General features: G+C 45.3%; 1 protein-coding gene across 1 annotated transcript in view; it reads left to right on the top strand.

Moving 5' to 3' along the window:
* gucy2g (guanylate cyclase 2g) overlaps window positions 1-13,896 on the top strand; it is a 128,453-nt gene that overhangs the window by 21,394 nt on the left and 93,163 nt on the right. Inside the window, exons 4-7 of the mRNA XM_072477630.1 lie at window positions 3,744-3,926; window positions 5,498-5,642; window positions 10,404-10,539; window positions 10,991-11,145. Of these exons, the coding sequence (XP_072333731.1) occupies window positions 3,744-3,926; window positions 5,498-5,642; window positions 10,404-10,539; window positions 10,991-11,145 (619 nt within the window). The remainder of the gene's footprint in view (window positions 1-3,743; window positions 3,927-5,497; window positions 5,643-10,403; window positions 10,540-10,990; window positions 11,146-13,896) is intronic.

Genomic DNA, 13,896 nt, shown 5'->3' with positions numbered 1-13,896 from the left:
GGCGGACTTCTACAAATAATTTGCGACAGCACTGGCCCAGCACCTGCGGGAGATATTCACAGACTCGCTAGCGAGGGGCACACTGCCACCCACGCTAGCACAGGCCTCAATCTCGCTGATACCTAAGACAGACAAAGACCCAACGGAATGTGGGTCATACAGACCCATCTCACTGCTGAATGCAGACGTCAAAATACTGGCCAAAATCCTAGCCAAAAGGTTAGAAGACTGTACCTGAGGTGGTCGCAGAGGACCAGACAGGCTCTGTCAAAGGTAGCCAGCTTACCTCGAACATCAGGCGCCTGCTGAACGTGATAATAACCCCCCTCCGGGGAGAGAACACCCGAGGTGATCCTCTCCCTAGATGCAGAAAAGGCCTTCAACAGAGTCGAATGGAAATACCTCATGGAGGTACTGGAGCGGTTTCGGGCTTGGAACAGGGTTCACCTCCTGGGTAAAGCTCCTATACAACACTCCCATGGCGAGTGTACAGACCAACAATACCAACTCCCGATACTTCCAGCTGCTCAGGGGTACCAGACAAGGATGCCCACTGTCCCCGCTGCTGTTCGCTCTAGCGATCGAACCGCTAGCAATCGCGCTCAGAGCAGGAAAAAGCTGGAGGGGGATCCGAAGGGGTGGCAGAGAGCACAGAGTCTCACTCTATGCAGATGACCTGCTCCTCGACATTTCGGATCCACAGAGCAGCATGTACAGAATCACCGCGCTCCTGAAAGAGTTTGGCGCCTTCTCGGGCTACAAACTCAACATGAGCAAAAGCGAGATCTTCCCGGTACACCCACAAGTAGGTGGGGCAGCACTAACGGGACTGCCGCTTAAACAAGCCCGACACAAATTCCGCTACCTGGGGATCCAAATAGCCCATGACTGGAAAGGGATCCACAAATGGAACCTCACCAGTCTGGCAGAGGATGTAAAAAAGGACGTGCAAAGATGGAACATACTCCCACTCTCCCTCGCGGGGAGAGTCCAGACGATCAAAATGAACGTGCTGCCCAGGTACCTCTTCCTATTCAGATCCATCCCAATCTACATCCCCAAGGCCTTTTTCAAAGCACTGGACAAACTAATCATGGCGTTCATATTGGAGGGGGGGGGGAGGGGGGGGGATGCTAGGATCCCAAAGAAGGTCCTACAAAAAACAAAATCCAGGGGGGCTTGCCCTCCCAAACCTCCAACTTTACCACTGGGCGGCGACGGCCAAGCGAATAAGGGGATGGATCAAGGAGCCAGAAGCCGAGTGGGTGCGCGCGGAAGAGGCCTCCTGCATGGGGACCTCCCTCCGGGCCCTCGCCATGGTGACGCTCCCATCCCCATCCCCACCCAAAAAACACTCCAGCAGCCCGGTGGTGATAGCCACCCTCCAGTCCTGGAACCAACTATGGCAACAATTTGGCCTGACCAGAATGTCGGGTAAAGCTCCCATCTGCAACAACCATAGGTTCACGCCAGCGCTGACTGACGCCACCTTCAAAAGGTGGGGACAGGACAGAAGGACACTGACAGTCTTGGACCTATACACGGATGGCAGGATCGCAACACTGGGCAAACTGACAGAAAAATTCCAGCTAGCCAGGGGGAACGAGCCAAGGTACCTGCAACTCAAAAACTTCCTACAAAAGGAGACAGGGACATACCCACAACCATCACGACAGACACTACTGGGAGAGTTGCTGGACGCAAGCATACGAGATAAAGGAAACTGTAGTGACATGTATGACCGACTGGTAGAAGGGGCCGACACCGTATTGGACGCAACAAGAATGAAGTGGGAGGAGGACCTGGGGATCGAAATAGGGTGGGGACTCTGGAGCGAAGCATTGCATAGGGTCAACTCCACCTCCACGTGCGCAAGGCTCAGCCTGATGCAACTAAAAGTGGTACATAGAGCCCACTTAATAAGAACCCGTATGAGTTGGTTCTTCCCGGAGGTGCAGGACAGATGGGAGCGGTGCCAAGGAGGCCCAGCCAACCACGCCTACATCTTCTGGTCCTGCCCCAGACTTGTGGAGTACTGGACAGCCTTCTTTGAGGCAATGTGGGGGTGACGGTGGAGCCATGCCCGAAAGTGGCGGTCTTCGGGGTTTCAGACCAGCCAGATCTATTCCTGGGGAGGAGGGCGGACGCCCTTGCCTTTGCCTCCCTGATCGCCCGCCGTAGAATCTGTTCGGCTGGCGGTCAGCAGCACACCCAAAGCTGCAGACTGGCTGTCCGACCCCTCGGAATCTCTCCAAATGGAGAAAATCAAATTCGCCATCCGAGGGTCAGACGACGGCTTCCACAGAACGTGGGAGCCATTCACCCAATTGTTCCGAGCCCTGTTTGTGGCCAACAATCAAGTAGAAGAATAGCCAGGAAGCCAAGAAACAGGGGAGAGTAGCCAAAGCATGAGAGGGAGAAATAGACCGGGAGTGGGGTGGGGGGGGGGGGGGCAGCTAAATCTAAGAGGAAGGAAAGGCGAGCCACAGGGGGGAGGGGAGGCAGGAGCAGGGAGGGGGGGGGGGGTGGGTAGAGGGAAGAGACGGAACAATAAGAGGAGAGCCAGGGAGGGGGGAGGGGGGAGGCTGGGAAACGTTAACAAACTTAACGTTCACAGGAACAGGGAAAACGGGGAAGACGGGAGGGCCGCAGAAGCGGAACGAGACGACAACGGCAGCGAACTCCGCCTGGGAGAAGCAAGGGACGACAACACCACGAACAGATGCCTACTTATGTGTGGAAATAATTTTGCCAAGTGCACAGAGCTGCTGCTGTTGAGCGGGGGCATAATACCGTCCGATGGCTTCTCAGGGAAAATTAAAACGTCAGCAGCAGCAGCGACCCATAGGGGAGTGGGGGTGAGTGCTCCATTGGGAGGGTGTGGGAAGACTGAGGCGCGTGGGGTCACATCTAGTCAATTGCTATTGTATATTCTCTTTTTGCAATATGTTAATGTTCACTCTATTTTGCTGTGTTAGGATTATTACTATTTATTATGAAAAACTTTAATTTAAATTTTTTTTAAAAATTCATGGATGATAAGAACAAAAGTGTATAATTGAAAATTCAACAACCTTATACTATGGCAGAATTTATCAAAACAAAATACAGTTCCAAATGTCAACTATCTATAGTGGTATTTCAGAATGTTCTGGAATCACCTTGCCAGTTTTAATAGGCCACAAGGTAGATTTTCCAAATGAGTGGTCACCTGGCATATCAGAAATGCACAGAAGTCAGCACAACCTATACAATTTCCTATCCATTAACATTATAGCTGGAAGCGCTCATTTTTAAGTCCTGCCCCTACATTTAAGTGTTGTTTCTCTTTGTATTTTAACAAAAAGAAGGCAAACTTGAAAGCCTTAGCCCTCTTGGTTTATAATGTCATCTGAAACCTCTGTCTGAAGTGCAGTTTTGAAACTCTTAAGTATCCAGTATTCTCTGTGCATCATCAATAACGACGACGAGGACGACATGACGATGCTGCGGGCAGCTGGATTTGTAAGGCGAGGATTATCAACTGATGTATCCATTTGGTTCGTAAGACAGGAGCAGTCTGAACTTGAATTTGCTTCTCAGGCTTCTTCTGGTGCATTTGGTAAGGTTCAAATATGAAGGCTGAGTAACACCAATGAGACTCATTCAGAGTATCTCAGTTCCCTCCTTCCTCCCAAAAATGAAACGCAAAAGACACTATGGGAGCCGTTCATAATGCTTCAAAGTTTTCTTATTCACCACAGGATAACTTTTGGACATCTGCTTTACTGGATGGGAAAGATGAAATTGCCTTGAATGCATACAACTCGGCATTCCTGGTCGCACTGAAGTTCTACAGCGAATACAGCCACTTCAACTTTCTACAAGAAGTATACCGCCGATTAAAAGGAGCCCCATTTAACAGTGAATTGTCTTCAGAAACAGAGGTATATAACTGAACTTATGTTGTTAGAACATATCACCATTCTTCAATTAAAGTGAATGGAATTTACAATAAGCCCGTTTATCTATATACTTAGATTGATATATGTGTTTATTTTATTAAGCTGGCTCCACCAAGTCAATTATTTATTTTTAATTGTGAAAAAAGGAGTTTTTCTCCTGATTTAATGGATAAAACATCAGGTGGTATAACAAAAAGCACTTTGATTCAATTCCTGGAAAATGTGCTTGTGTGACTGTCAGATGAGACAGGTGAACCACTGTGTGATGCCCGCCTATCAGGCACAGCCATGCAGACGAATGCTTTGCAGTGGTGTGAGTGACCTGAGGAAAACTTCCCTCTGCACTTACATCGAGATGAGTTAAGGCCTAATATTGCGCCTTATGGTGTAGTAAGAATACACTATATTGGCAGCCACGTATAATGTGGCTGGAAATAAAATAGAAATAAGGGCACTTCTTTCAAAAGTTAGATTGAATAAATAAAAAGAGTTATCTGAGTTTTATGTTTACATCTTGACAAGATTTTCTGCTGGATAACAATCCTTGGTGAGTAATAAATATATTTTTAAAAAACAATCCTTGGTGAGTAATAAAAGTGATGTTTTGTTGAACTCAAGGAGTAAAATCTGAATGAATGGTTCACATCCCATCAAGTGACTAGTCCCAGACATGAAGATTGTCCTGCAAAATAATGTAAATAGAAAATAATCTTTATTATTAAATGGCAACAGAATTGAACAAAGCATTAAAAATATTGAAGACTTAATCGTGGCACTCAAGTGTTGCAAAAGAGTGTCATCTATTAGCTTCCCATTAGTCTTCAAGCTTCATTGGGGGATCCTGTATACCTTAAGTAAATTATAAGCAAAGTCGCCATAGTCCCAGATGCATAGACCGCTTTCCCCTTTGAGGGGGAGAGCTGACTGGTGGTGGTTTAACCTGAGGACCACCACTCCTCAGGTAAGTGGTAAGGTTGAGAAGGCAGGGCCTTCAAGAATAACTTCAACTGGCACGGGATTTGACCCTGCATTGTTGGCCTTGCTCTGCTTCACAAACCAGCTGTCCAGCCAACTGAGCTAAATTGTAATAACTGAATAAAGTATGCGCATAACACTTCTAATAAGGAGTATCCCTGCGCCACTTTGTGTCAAACATGAGGTAATCCTGTACAATACAAAACAAGGGAAGGTGCAAAATAACTGGGGTGAACCAAGTGGTGAACAGGCCTCATTTAGGACAATAGTGATAGCAAATGGTAAAATAAAATTTTCAAATAAAACTGGAATTAGGCTGGATAGCTCCTTTTAGGCTGGCATAGACAGAATGGGCTGAATGATCTTCATCTCTGCACAAATGTCTATGTTTTCCATGTGAAAGCTGCTTCAGGGCATGTATTGTGTTGTGATTATGAAGGAGATAGTAGTAAGTACTCTAAATGAACTATATTATTCAGCAGATTTAGATGAAGAAAGAAAAGAGAACATGCTAGTGTGACAATTGTTTTTTGTTGATATTTTTGATCTTAATCTATGTTTTGTCTGGCATAAAGCAGGTGAACTCCTATTCAGCTTATCTGCATGATGCAGTGATGCTGTACGCCATGGCTCTTCAGGAAATGCTAAAGGCAGGAAAGAATCCATTTGATGGAAGAGCACTTATTAAGCATTTGAAAGGTTTTGGTAAAGGGCGATTTTATGGTATGTGATAAAACATTGTACATCAAGCTTTTTTTTCATTTACTTGTCATCGCTTTATTCTTCGAATAGCGTTAGCCCCCTCTGTAGTGGTTTGGAAATAGGGCGCATCGAAACAGAACCTAATTGGAACAGTTTAATCCTCGCTTCTCTCATATTTATTAACTTTTGCGAAGAACACCCCATGAATGCCAGGCAAAAATAAGTTAAAATTGGAAGTGATGCTTTATTCCATTATTAATGTTTTATGAAGACATGGGGAGTTCACACCAAGTTGGATCAAAGAAACGCAGGTTTATTTACAAGGCTATGATACACAGCTGCCAGTAGATCCCAACCAGGTCTTAATGGTTTGTGCCGGTTCCTACTGTGGCACGGAGCACCTTGAATGAACATTCACCAGCCAACTTAGCAAACCGAACCTCGATAGGGGCATAACGTAGCGATCCAGCTGGGAAGCTGTATTTACCTTCAGTTTATAATTCCGCACAAACAGACCGTTCAATCCAGTTTCATGACAGGGACCACCGGTACCGCCCAATATGCAAAGCAGTATAAAGCCGAATAATGCCCAAACTCTCCAACTTGTTGAGTTCGGTCTCCACCTTCTCCACTAAGGCATAGGGAACTAAGCGCACCCGGAAATAGCCCAGTTGAGCCTCCAGGTCACCTTGGCTCTTGGTCTCAACCTCTTTTATGATCCCTAATCCGGGCTGGAAGACTTCAGGGTCCTTGGCGAACATCTCGCACAGGCCACCAGATCCTACGTGAATCATGTGCTGCCAGTCCAAGTGCAAATGGTGTAACAGGCTCGGGCTGTTCCCTTGAATGATAATGAGAGGGATGCAGCCGGCTGGCGTCCTTAAACCACTGGGGTCAATGTTGTCCGAACAATAGTCAGCTGCTTCCTAGTATATATAAACAACTGAGCATCGTATCCGCCAAGGTCAAAGTCTGCAGGCTTTTTACTGCTTTGCATATTGGGCGGTACCGGCGGTCCCTGTCATGAAACCGGATTGAACGGTCTGTTTGTACGGGATTATAAACTGACGGTCAATACTGCTTCCCAGCTGGATCACTATCTTATGCCCGTATTGAGGTCCGGTTTGCTAAGTTGGCTCGTGAATGTTCATTCAAGGTGCTCTGTGCCACAGTAGAAACCGTTGCCCCGTATCCAACTCCCATGTTTACTAAATAGCCGTTCACCTGCACGGGAACCCGAATGGGAGCCACCGGGGCTCTGCCACACAATTCAACTGCATTGCGGCCTCTTCGTCTGGCTCATCCAAATAAAAAGCCTGGTTCCAAGGCAGCTGCCTACCCCTATCAGGGCACCGGGGTCACTGGAGCCCTTGCTGTTGGCGACCGCGCCTGGGCCGGCAGCCGCACGTTCCACATGGAAATGAATCACCTCCAGCAAAATCCGGGGACATTTCCTGCCATGGTGGTCTGGCTTGCAACCATAGGCTGGAGTCTCTTTGGCGGTCTGACCGGGTGAGGGAAGCTGCACAGGGCAGATCATGCCCTAGGGCGTTCACCTCCATCCCTGGTATTTCCTGCACGTCCGCTCAGTGCTCTCACGGGATAAGGAGAGCTTTGGCACTTGTTGCAGATTCAGGGAGGGTTTAGCCTAGAGCTTTCTCTGTGTCTCCAAGTTGTTTATACCACAGAGCAGACGATCACGCAAATAAAACAGTACCATACTCACAGAATCTGGCAATTTTACATAGCCGGGACACAAACTCAGTGACCGACTCACCCGGGGATCTTTCTGGCATGTTGAAACAATACCACTGAATGATAATGACAGCATCGGGTTGAAATGCCATGAGCTGGTTGAAGGTGTGGGTATCGGGTGTTGCCGAGTTCATAAGACTTTGAATTACCCCGTACAAATGGGCATCACAAGGAGACAGCACCGTCTGGCAGTCATTCTCCATGGTGTTATTCGCAAGAAAGAAATAGCGCATGCACTCTGCATATTGATTCCAGTCATCGACCCCAGCATTGAACTCATCCAACCGCCCAAACAGAGGCATGGTGAAAGAAACAGGTTCCATCCTGGATCCACCGAAACAGGGGGGGTGGTGGCTCAACCAACAGGGCTGCAACATCGTCAGCCAACCAATTTACTCCTCATCGCCAGTTTTGTGAAGATACGGGGAGTCGACACCAAGTTGTATCAAAGAAATTGGGTTTATTTACAAGGCTATAATATACAGCTCCCAGTAGATCCCAACCAGGTCTTAATGGTCGTGCCGAAATAGCCCAGCTTACGCACAATATGGATAGAGCTTACCCAGCTACCTTAGTAAGGGAGCTTGTACTCCACAAGGGACATGAGGAAGACAATCACCACCATTGCATTATTCCCGTGCGGTGGGATATTACATAATACATACTTTGATTGATGCAAATGTTAGGTTTTACATATTTCAAGAGCTTTAGAATAACAGTGAAGCTCTTCAAAAGAACAAATTGTTTTTATTAGACCCACTTGATCCTATTTCAACCCTTCCTCATTGTGGCAGTTCATTGTCACCTTCTGACACTCTGGAGGCGAGATGCATAGATTCAAGGCAGCATCTAGCTCAATATTCAGTTATGGACCAGAGGGTACAAAGTGCCTTTTCTGTCAACTTATAATATTCCGCCATCAAACAAACACTTTCTGAGATTCCACAGAATGTGTTGATTTGGTGAGAGATGGGTGGCTGGAATTTGAAACTTTTGGCTACTCAAACTATAGACTACATCAAGAACAATTTTCCAGAATGCTTTTGGTGGGAGCCATGATGAAAGTTTAAAAAGAAATTATTTGAAAACAACATTTTCTGAGATATTGAAGCTCAAACAAAAGTGTAGAAGGGCTGATGGCCTAGCAGTAATGCTGGTGGACTAGTAACCCAAAGGCCCAGGCTAATGCCTGAGGACACAGGTTCAAATTACACAAAGGCATCTGGTGGAATTTAAATTTAATTCATAAATCTGGAATATAAACCAAAACTACCATCCATTGTCGGAAAAATCCACCTGGTTCACAGATGTTCTTTAGGGAAGGAAATCTGCCATCCATACTTGGTCTGGCCTACATGTGACCCAAAACCCACAGCAATCTGGCTGACTCATAACTGTCCTCTGAAATGGCCTAACAAACCACTCTGTTCAAGGGCAATTAGGGATGGATAACATGCGCTGGCCTTGCCAATGCCACTCGCATCCCATGAAAGAATAAAGGACAAAAAAATCATCCCGAGAAAAGTTGGATTATTCCCTAATGGGAAACAATAATAAAAATAGTGCATGATTGTATAATTAATGGGATCCATCTCCATACCAATCTATCCCCCTAGGTGATCATGTTGCAGTAAAGCCTTTAATAAAATGAATAATATATGGGAGTTTATATGTTTATTCGTACTCTGTTTCCTGACAATTTTCTGCCTTAAAAGCTATTTGTGACCGCATTCCTACTCCAGCTGGAAGTGTAGGATGCTCTCCGCTATCATTTTTCCCTCCACTATCATGCTTACCACCCTGCAATACACAATCAGCAGGAAGCACATTTGGAGAAGGGAAATTTGGGGGTTGTTGTTTTTTACCCCTTCTCACAATTGGGGTAGCTCATTTCAAAATGGTCCCCTGCCCAACTGGGTAACTGAGAACCAATGATGCTCACACAATCCAAACAAAAGGACTTAGTCAGGCTATCACCTCTTTCTTGAATTAATTATTCTTTCTGTCTCTTTATTTCTGTCAGTGCCTCATTTGATATTGAATGCATCCACTCCAGTTTACACTTGCTTCTCACTCCTCGTGCTTTGTCAATCTTTCAATCGGGTTAGTTGCTTGCTCTGTTCCACTCTATCATAGAATCATAGAATTTACAGTGCTGAAGGAGGCCATTTCGCCCATTGAGCCTGCACCAGCCCTTGAAAAGAGCCCACACCTCCACCCTATCCCCGTAACCCCACTTAACCTTTTTGGACACCAAGGGCAATTTAATATGGCCTAACCCGCACATCTTTGAACTGTGAGAGCACCCGGAGGAAACCCACGCAGACACGGGGAGAACATGCAGACTCTGCACAAACAGTGACCCAAGCCGGGAATCGAACCTGGGACCCTGGAGCTGTGAAGCAACTATGCTAACCACTGTGCTGCCGTGCTGCGCCTGACTCTAGTCTCAGATACACTGTCACCTTTGCTCCACCATTTCCAGCACAGATTCTCAGCAACTTGGCACGCAATATAATTAAAATGCCAAACATGCGAGGACATATGGTGAGTTGTTAGACATTATTAGTTGTCTTGTCACAGCAAATGAGGCACAAATATAATCATCCAAAAGACACAAGGTCAAGTGTGAATGTTTAAATTGCAATACCTCATTTGTGGAAGGGCTTTATTTTACTGACCAGAACTCAATGGGAATGAATGATGCACTTAGTGATTGTGAAACTCTTTTATTTTGGAGTTCAGTATCTGTTCAATCTCTTCACCACAGGTCTATCGACCACCGAATAATCACTGAACATCACTTATGCAGTGATCCGTTCTCCAAATCTTGTCAAGTTCACATAAGTTAATGTTTGCCTGCTTTTAATTATAACAGTGTTGATAAGGGTGTCAAAAGAGTATTGGAGATTGTAACTTTTTTTTGTAAATAGAGGGCAAGTAATCCATATGGAGAGGACAAATGTCTTTTTATCCTCTAGCAATACTAGAAAATGAGAGCAGAAATCCTATTCTTTGCCTTAATAGGTATAACTGGCTTTGTGGATATTGATAGCTCTGGAGAAAGATATATGAATTATATTGTGTATGACCTGCAATGGTATGAAAACACCACAAAGTTTATTCCTGTTCTTCAGTATGACAGCTACAGAAAATCAATAAGGTAGGTTCTGTTGAGCTATAATTGTCAGCTCATTGAATACTGCAGTGCTTTATAAAGGTTTTGTTCATGTCTTGGACTTGATTTGATTTCACCGTCGCATGATACAATGATGTGTCTCAATATGATTATGTAAATATTTGATGAGCCTAATACTCTCGCCCTGACATCTTTAAAAGTTAAGCATCAATTCATATGCACCGTAATTTTAACACCATATCAAATAGAGGAGTTGGTGCGAGTGCCTATGCATAAAACCATGAGCACATTTATAAAGAAAACACAATTTTGCTGCACATGATATACAGAGAAGATCTCCCTCATAAAAATGGAAATGTTGGCGAGCATGCATTCTACGAGACTGGATTTCTCCTTCTCATGGACGGCATGCTTACTCTCAAAAAAACTACAGAGCGAATCATAGAATGATTATTTCCTCTTCCCACTTCTGCAGCTCGACAAAGGAATTTGCTAACATTTCATGGCCGGGTGGAACTCCTGTTAAAGACTACCCTGAGTGCGGATTTCACAATGAGCTTTGCCAAACAGCCTCTAGCAACAATCATTTAACCAAGTCACTCTCCTGTGTGGGACAGCCTGGGTGCGCCAGTAGGTATTCTCCTGTCCATCACCTTTCTTGAGTGCGTTTAAGGCAGGTATAGAATGCTTCACAGAAGAATTGACATGCATTCAGGTAACATGGAGGTGAAACATCTGTTGATCACTTGACCAAGAAAGTCAGCATATGGCTCTTAATGCCACGTATTGCCTACAATAGACAAATAGGATGAATTTCACTTCACAGTCAGCCCTCTTTGTGCGATGGTGAGTACCACTTTCAAACGACACCAGGACTCACAGAGCTAAATTACGAAGACAATAATTATGAAGCCTATGCATAGACTAGGTTTGTGTCCCATTGAGTAAGATTAAGACTAATTTAATTGATGTGTTTAAGACTATTAAAAGATATGGAGGACATATTCGGGGTGTTGGACCAGCCAGGGTTGGAAACGGGTGTGGAGGCAGATATCGTAGCCTTCGCCTCATTGATCGCCCGAAGGCGGATCCTGATGGGATGGAGAGCGGCCTCTCCACCCTGTGCCCTGGCGTGGCTGGGGGGCCTGTTGGAATTCTTGACTCTCGAGAAGGTTAAGTTTGAACTGAGGGGAGGGACGGAGGGGTTCTACAATTCATGGGCATTATTCATTATGCACTTTCAAGAACTGGATGACATCGAACATTAGTTGGGGGGGGGGGGGGGTGGGAGGGTTGGGGGGAGGGGGGGCTGTGTTTATTAAGGGTGACTTTGGGTGATTCCTGATTCCTTGTTGTCATTTGTTTATGTGAACATGCGGGCTAATGTTTGGGGTTTGGTGGGAGGATGGGATTGTTGTTATTGGTATGGGGATTGACATACTTGTTGCTGATTATTGTTTATTGTTGGTGGGTGTACATTTGGAAGAAAATGTGAAAAAGGAGGAGAAAAAAATATTTTTAAAAAAAAAAGAAATGGAGGAGAAGCTGGAAATAAACTAAACTCTGGTTAGGGAGTCCAGAACAAGGGGGCACAAACTTAAAATTAAAGCTAGTGGGCTGGATTCTCCGCTGTCGGCATTTTCCGTTGCGCCAGCCGCGCACCCACGCCCCAGGGGTTTCCAGACGGTATGGGGCTGCCCACAATGGGAAACCCCATTGGCCAGCTGGCGAGACGGAGAATCCCGCCGCTGGCGGGGGCACGCCCCACCAGAAAGCACTTCCTTACACAAGGATAGTGGAAATCTGGAACTCTACCCTCAAAATAGTGCCGAGGCTAGGTTAGTTGAAAACTTAAAATCTGAGATTGATAGATTTTGTTAGGCAAGGAAATTAAGGGATATGGACCCAAGACAGGTAAATGGAGTTAACATAATGATGAACCTCAATCTAACTGAATGACAGAATAGGCTCAAGGGGTTAGTGGCCTCTTCCTGTTCCTATGTTCTGATGCTCATGTGAAGGATGAATACCAACACGACTTGACTGAACTGCCTGCTCCCGTGTTGTAGTCTGATATTTTGGACCAGGTTTGCTTCTGAAAGTGTAATTTCATATGTTCATAAGATAGAGGAGCAGAATTAGGCCATTTGGCCCATAGAGTCTGCTCTGCCATTCTATCATGGCTGATATGTTCATCACCCCATTCTCCTGCCTTCTCCCCATAACCTCTGATTCCTTTATTAATCAAGAAACCCCCTTATTAATCAAGAACACCAGATTTGTGCTTGAGGTGCTGCTACCTACAGGGCCACATACCAAGAGCTGGAAGGTGGAATTGGACAGAGTAGTTCTTTCTTAGAACAGGAGAACTAGTAGTAGGCAATTTAGCCTCTCGAGCCTGCTCTATCTTTCAATACAATCGTGGCTGATCTTATAATACCCCTACTCCACCATCCTGCCTATTCTCCTTAACCCTTCAACCCATTACTAATTAAAAATCTGTCTCACTCTCCCTCAAATTTACTCATTGTCCCGGCATCCACCTCATTATGGGGAAACAAATTCAATAGATCCCAGGCCCTTTGGGAGAAGTAACTTCCCCTCATCTCTGTTTTGAATTTGCTACCTCTTATCTTGAGACTATGACCTCTCATTCTAGAATGCCCCACAAGAGGAAGCATCACTCCATGTCTACTTTATCCTTACCTTTTATCTTTTTATATACCTCAATTTGATCTCCCCTCATTCTTCTAGAGGGTACAGGTCTAAACTGTTCAATCTCTCCTCATGCGTCAAACCCCTCATCTCTGAAATCAATCTAGTGAATCGCCACTGACCTGCCTCCATATATTTGCCCTGTTATGTATTTTCTTTTCATGTACAGAATGATCTGTCTGAGCTGCAGGAAGAACAATACTTTTCACTGTATCCCGGTACACGTGACAGTAAAAAAATCCAACATCCAAACCCAATAATTTGTTGGGTACTGTTTCCATTTTGAAATGAAATGAAAACCGCTTATTGTCACAAGTAGGCTTCAAATTAAGTTACTGTGAAAAGCCCCTAGTCACCACATTCCGGCGCCTGTTCGGGGAGGCTGGTACGGGAATTGAACCGTGCTGCTGGCCTGCTTTGGTCTGCTGTCAAAGCCAGTGATTTAGCCCAGTGTGCTAAACCAGCCCCTAATGCTGTTTGTTCCAAGTTCCACCCTTTCTGTTACCTCTGAATTACCTGTTACTATAGGGATGGTACTAGTGTGCTCCATCGTGAAAACTGAGGCAAAATATTGATTCATCATCTCCTCCATATCTGTGTTCCCACAATTAAAACTCCAGTTTCATCTTCCAAGGGACCAACATTCACTTTAGCACCTCTTTTCCC

This window comes from Scyliorhinus torazame, chromosome 16, assembly GCF_047496885.1.
Source record: "Scyliorhinus torazame isolate Kashiwa2021f chromosome 16, sScyTor2.1, whole genome shotgun sequence".
NCBI lineage: Eukaryota > Metazoa > Chordata > Chondrichthyes > Carcharhiniformes > Scyliorhinidae > Scyliorhinus > Scyliorhinus torazame.
Note: the sequence above shows the minus strand (reverse complement) of the source record. Positions and strands in the feature narration are given on the sequence as shown.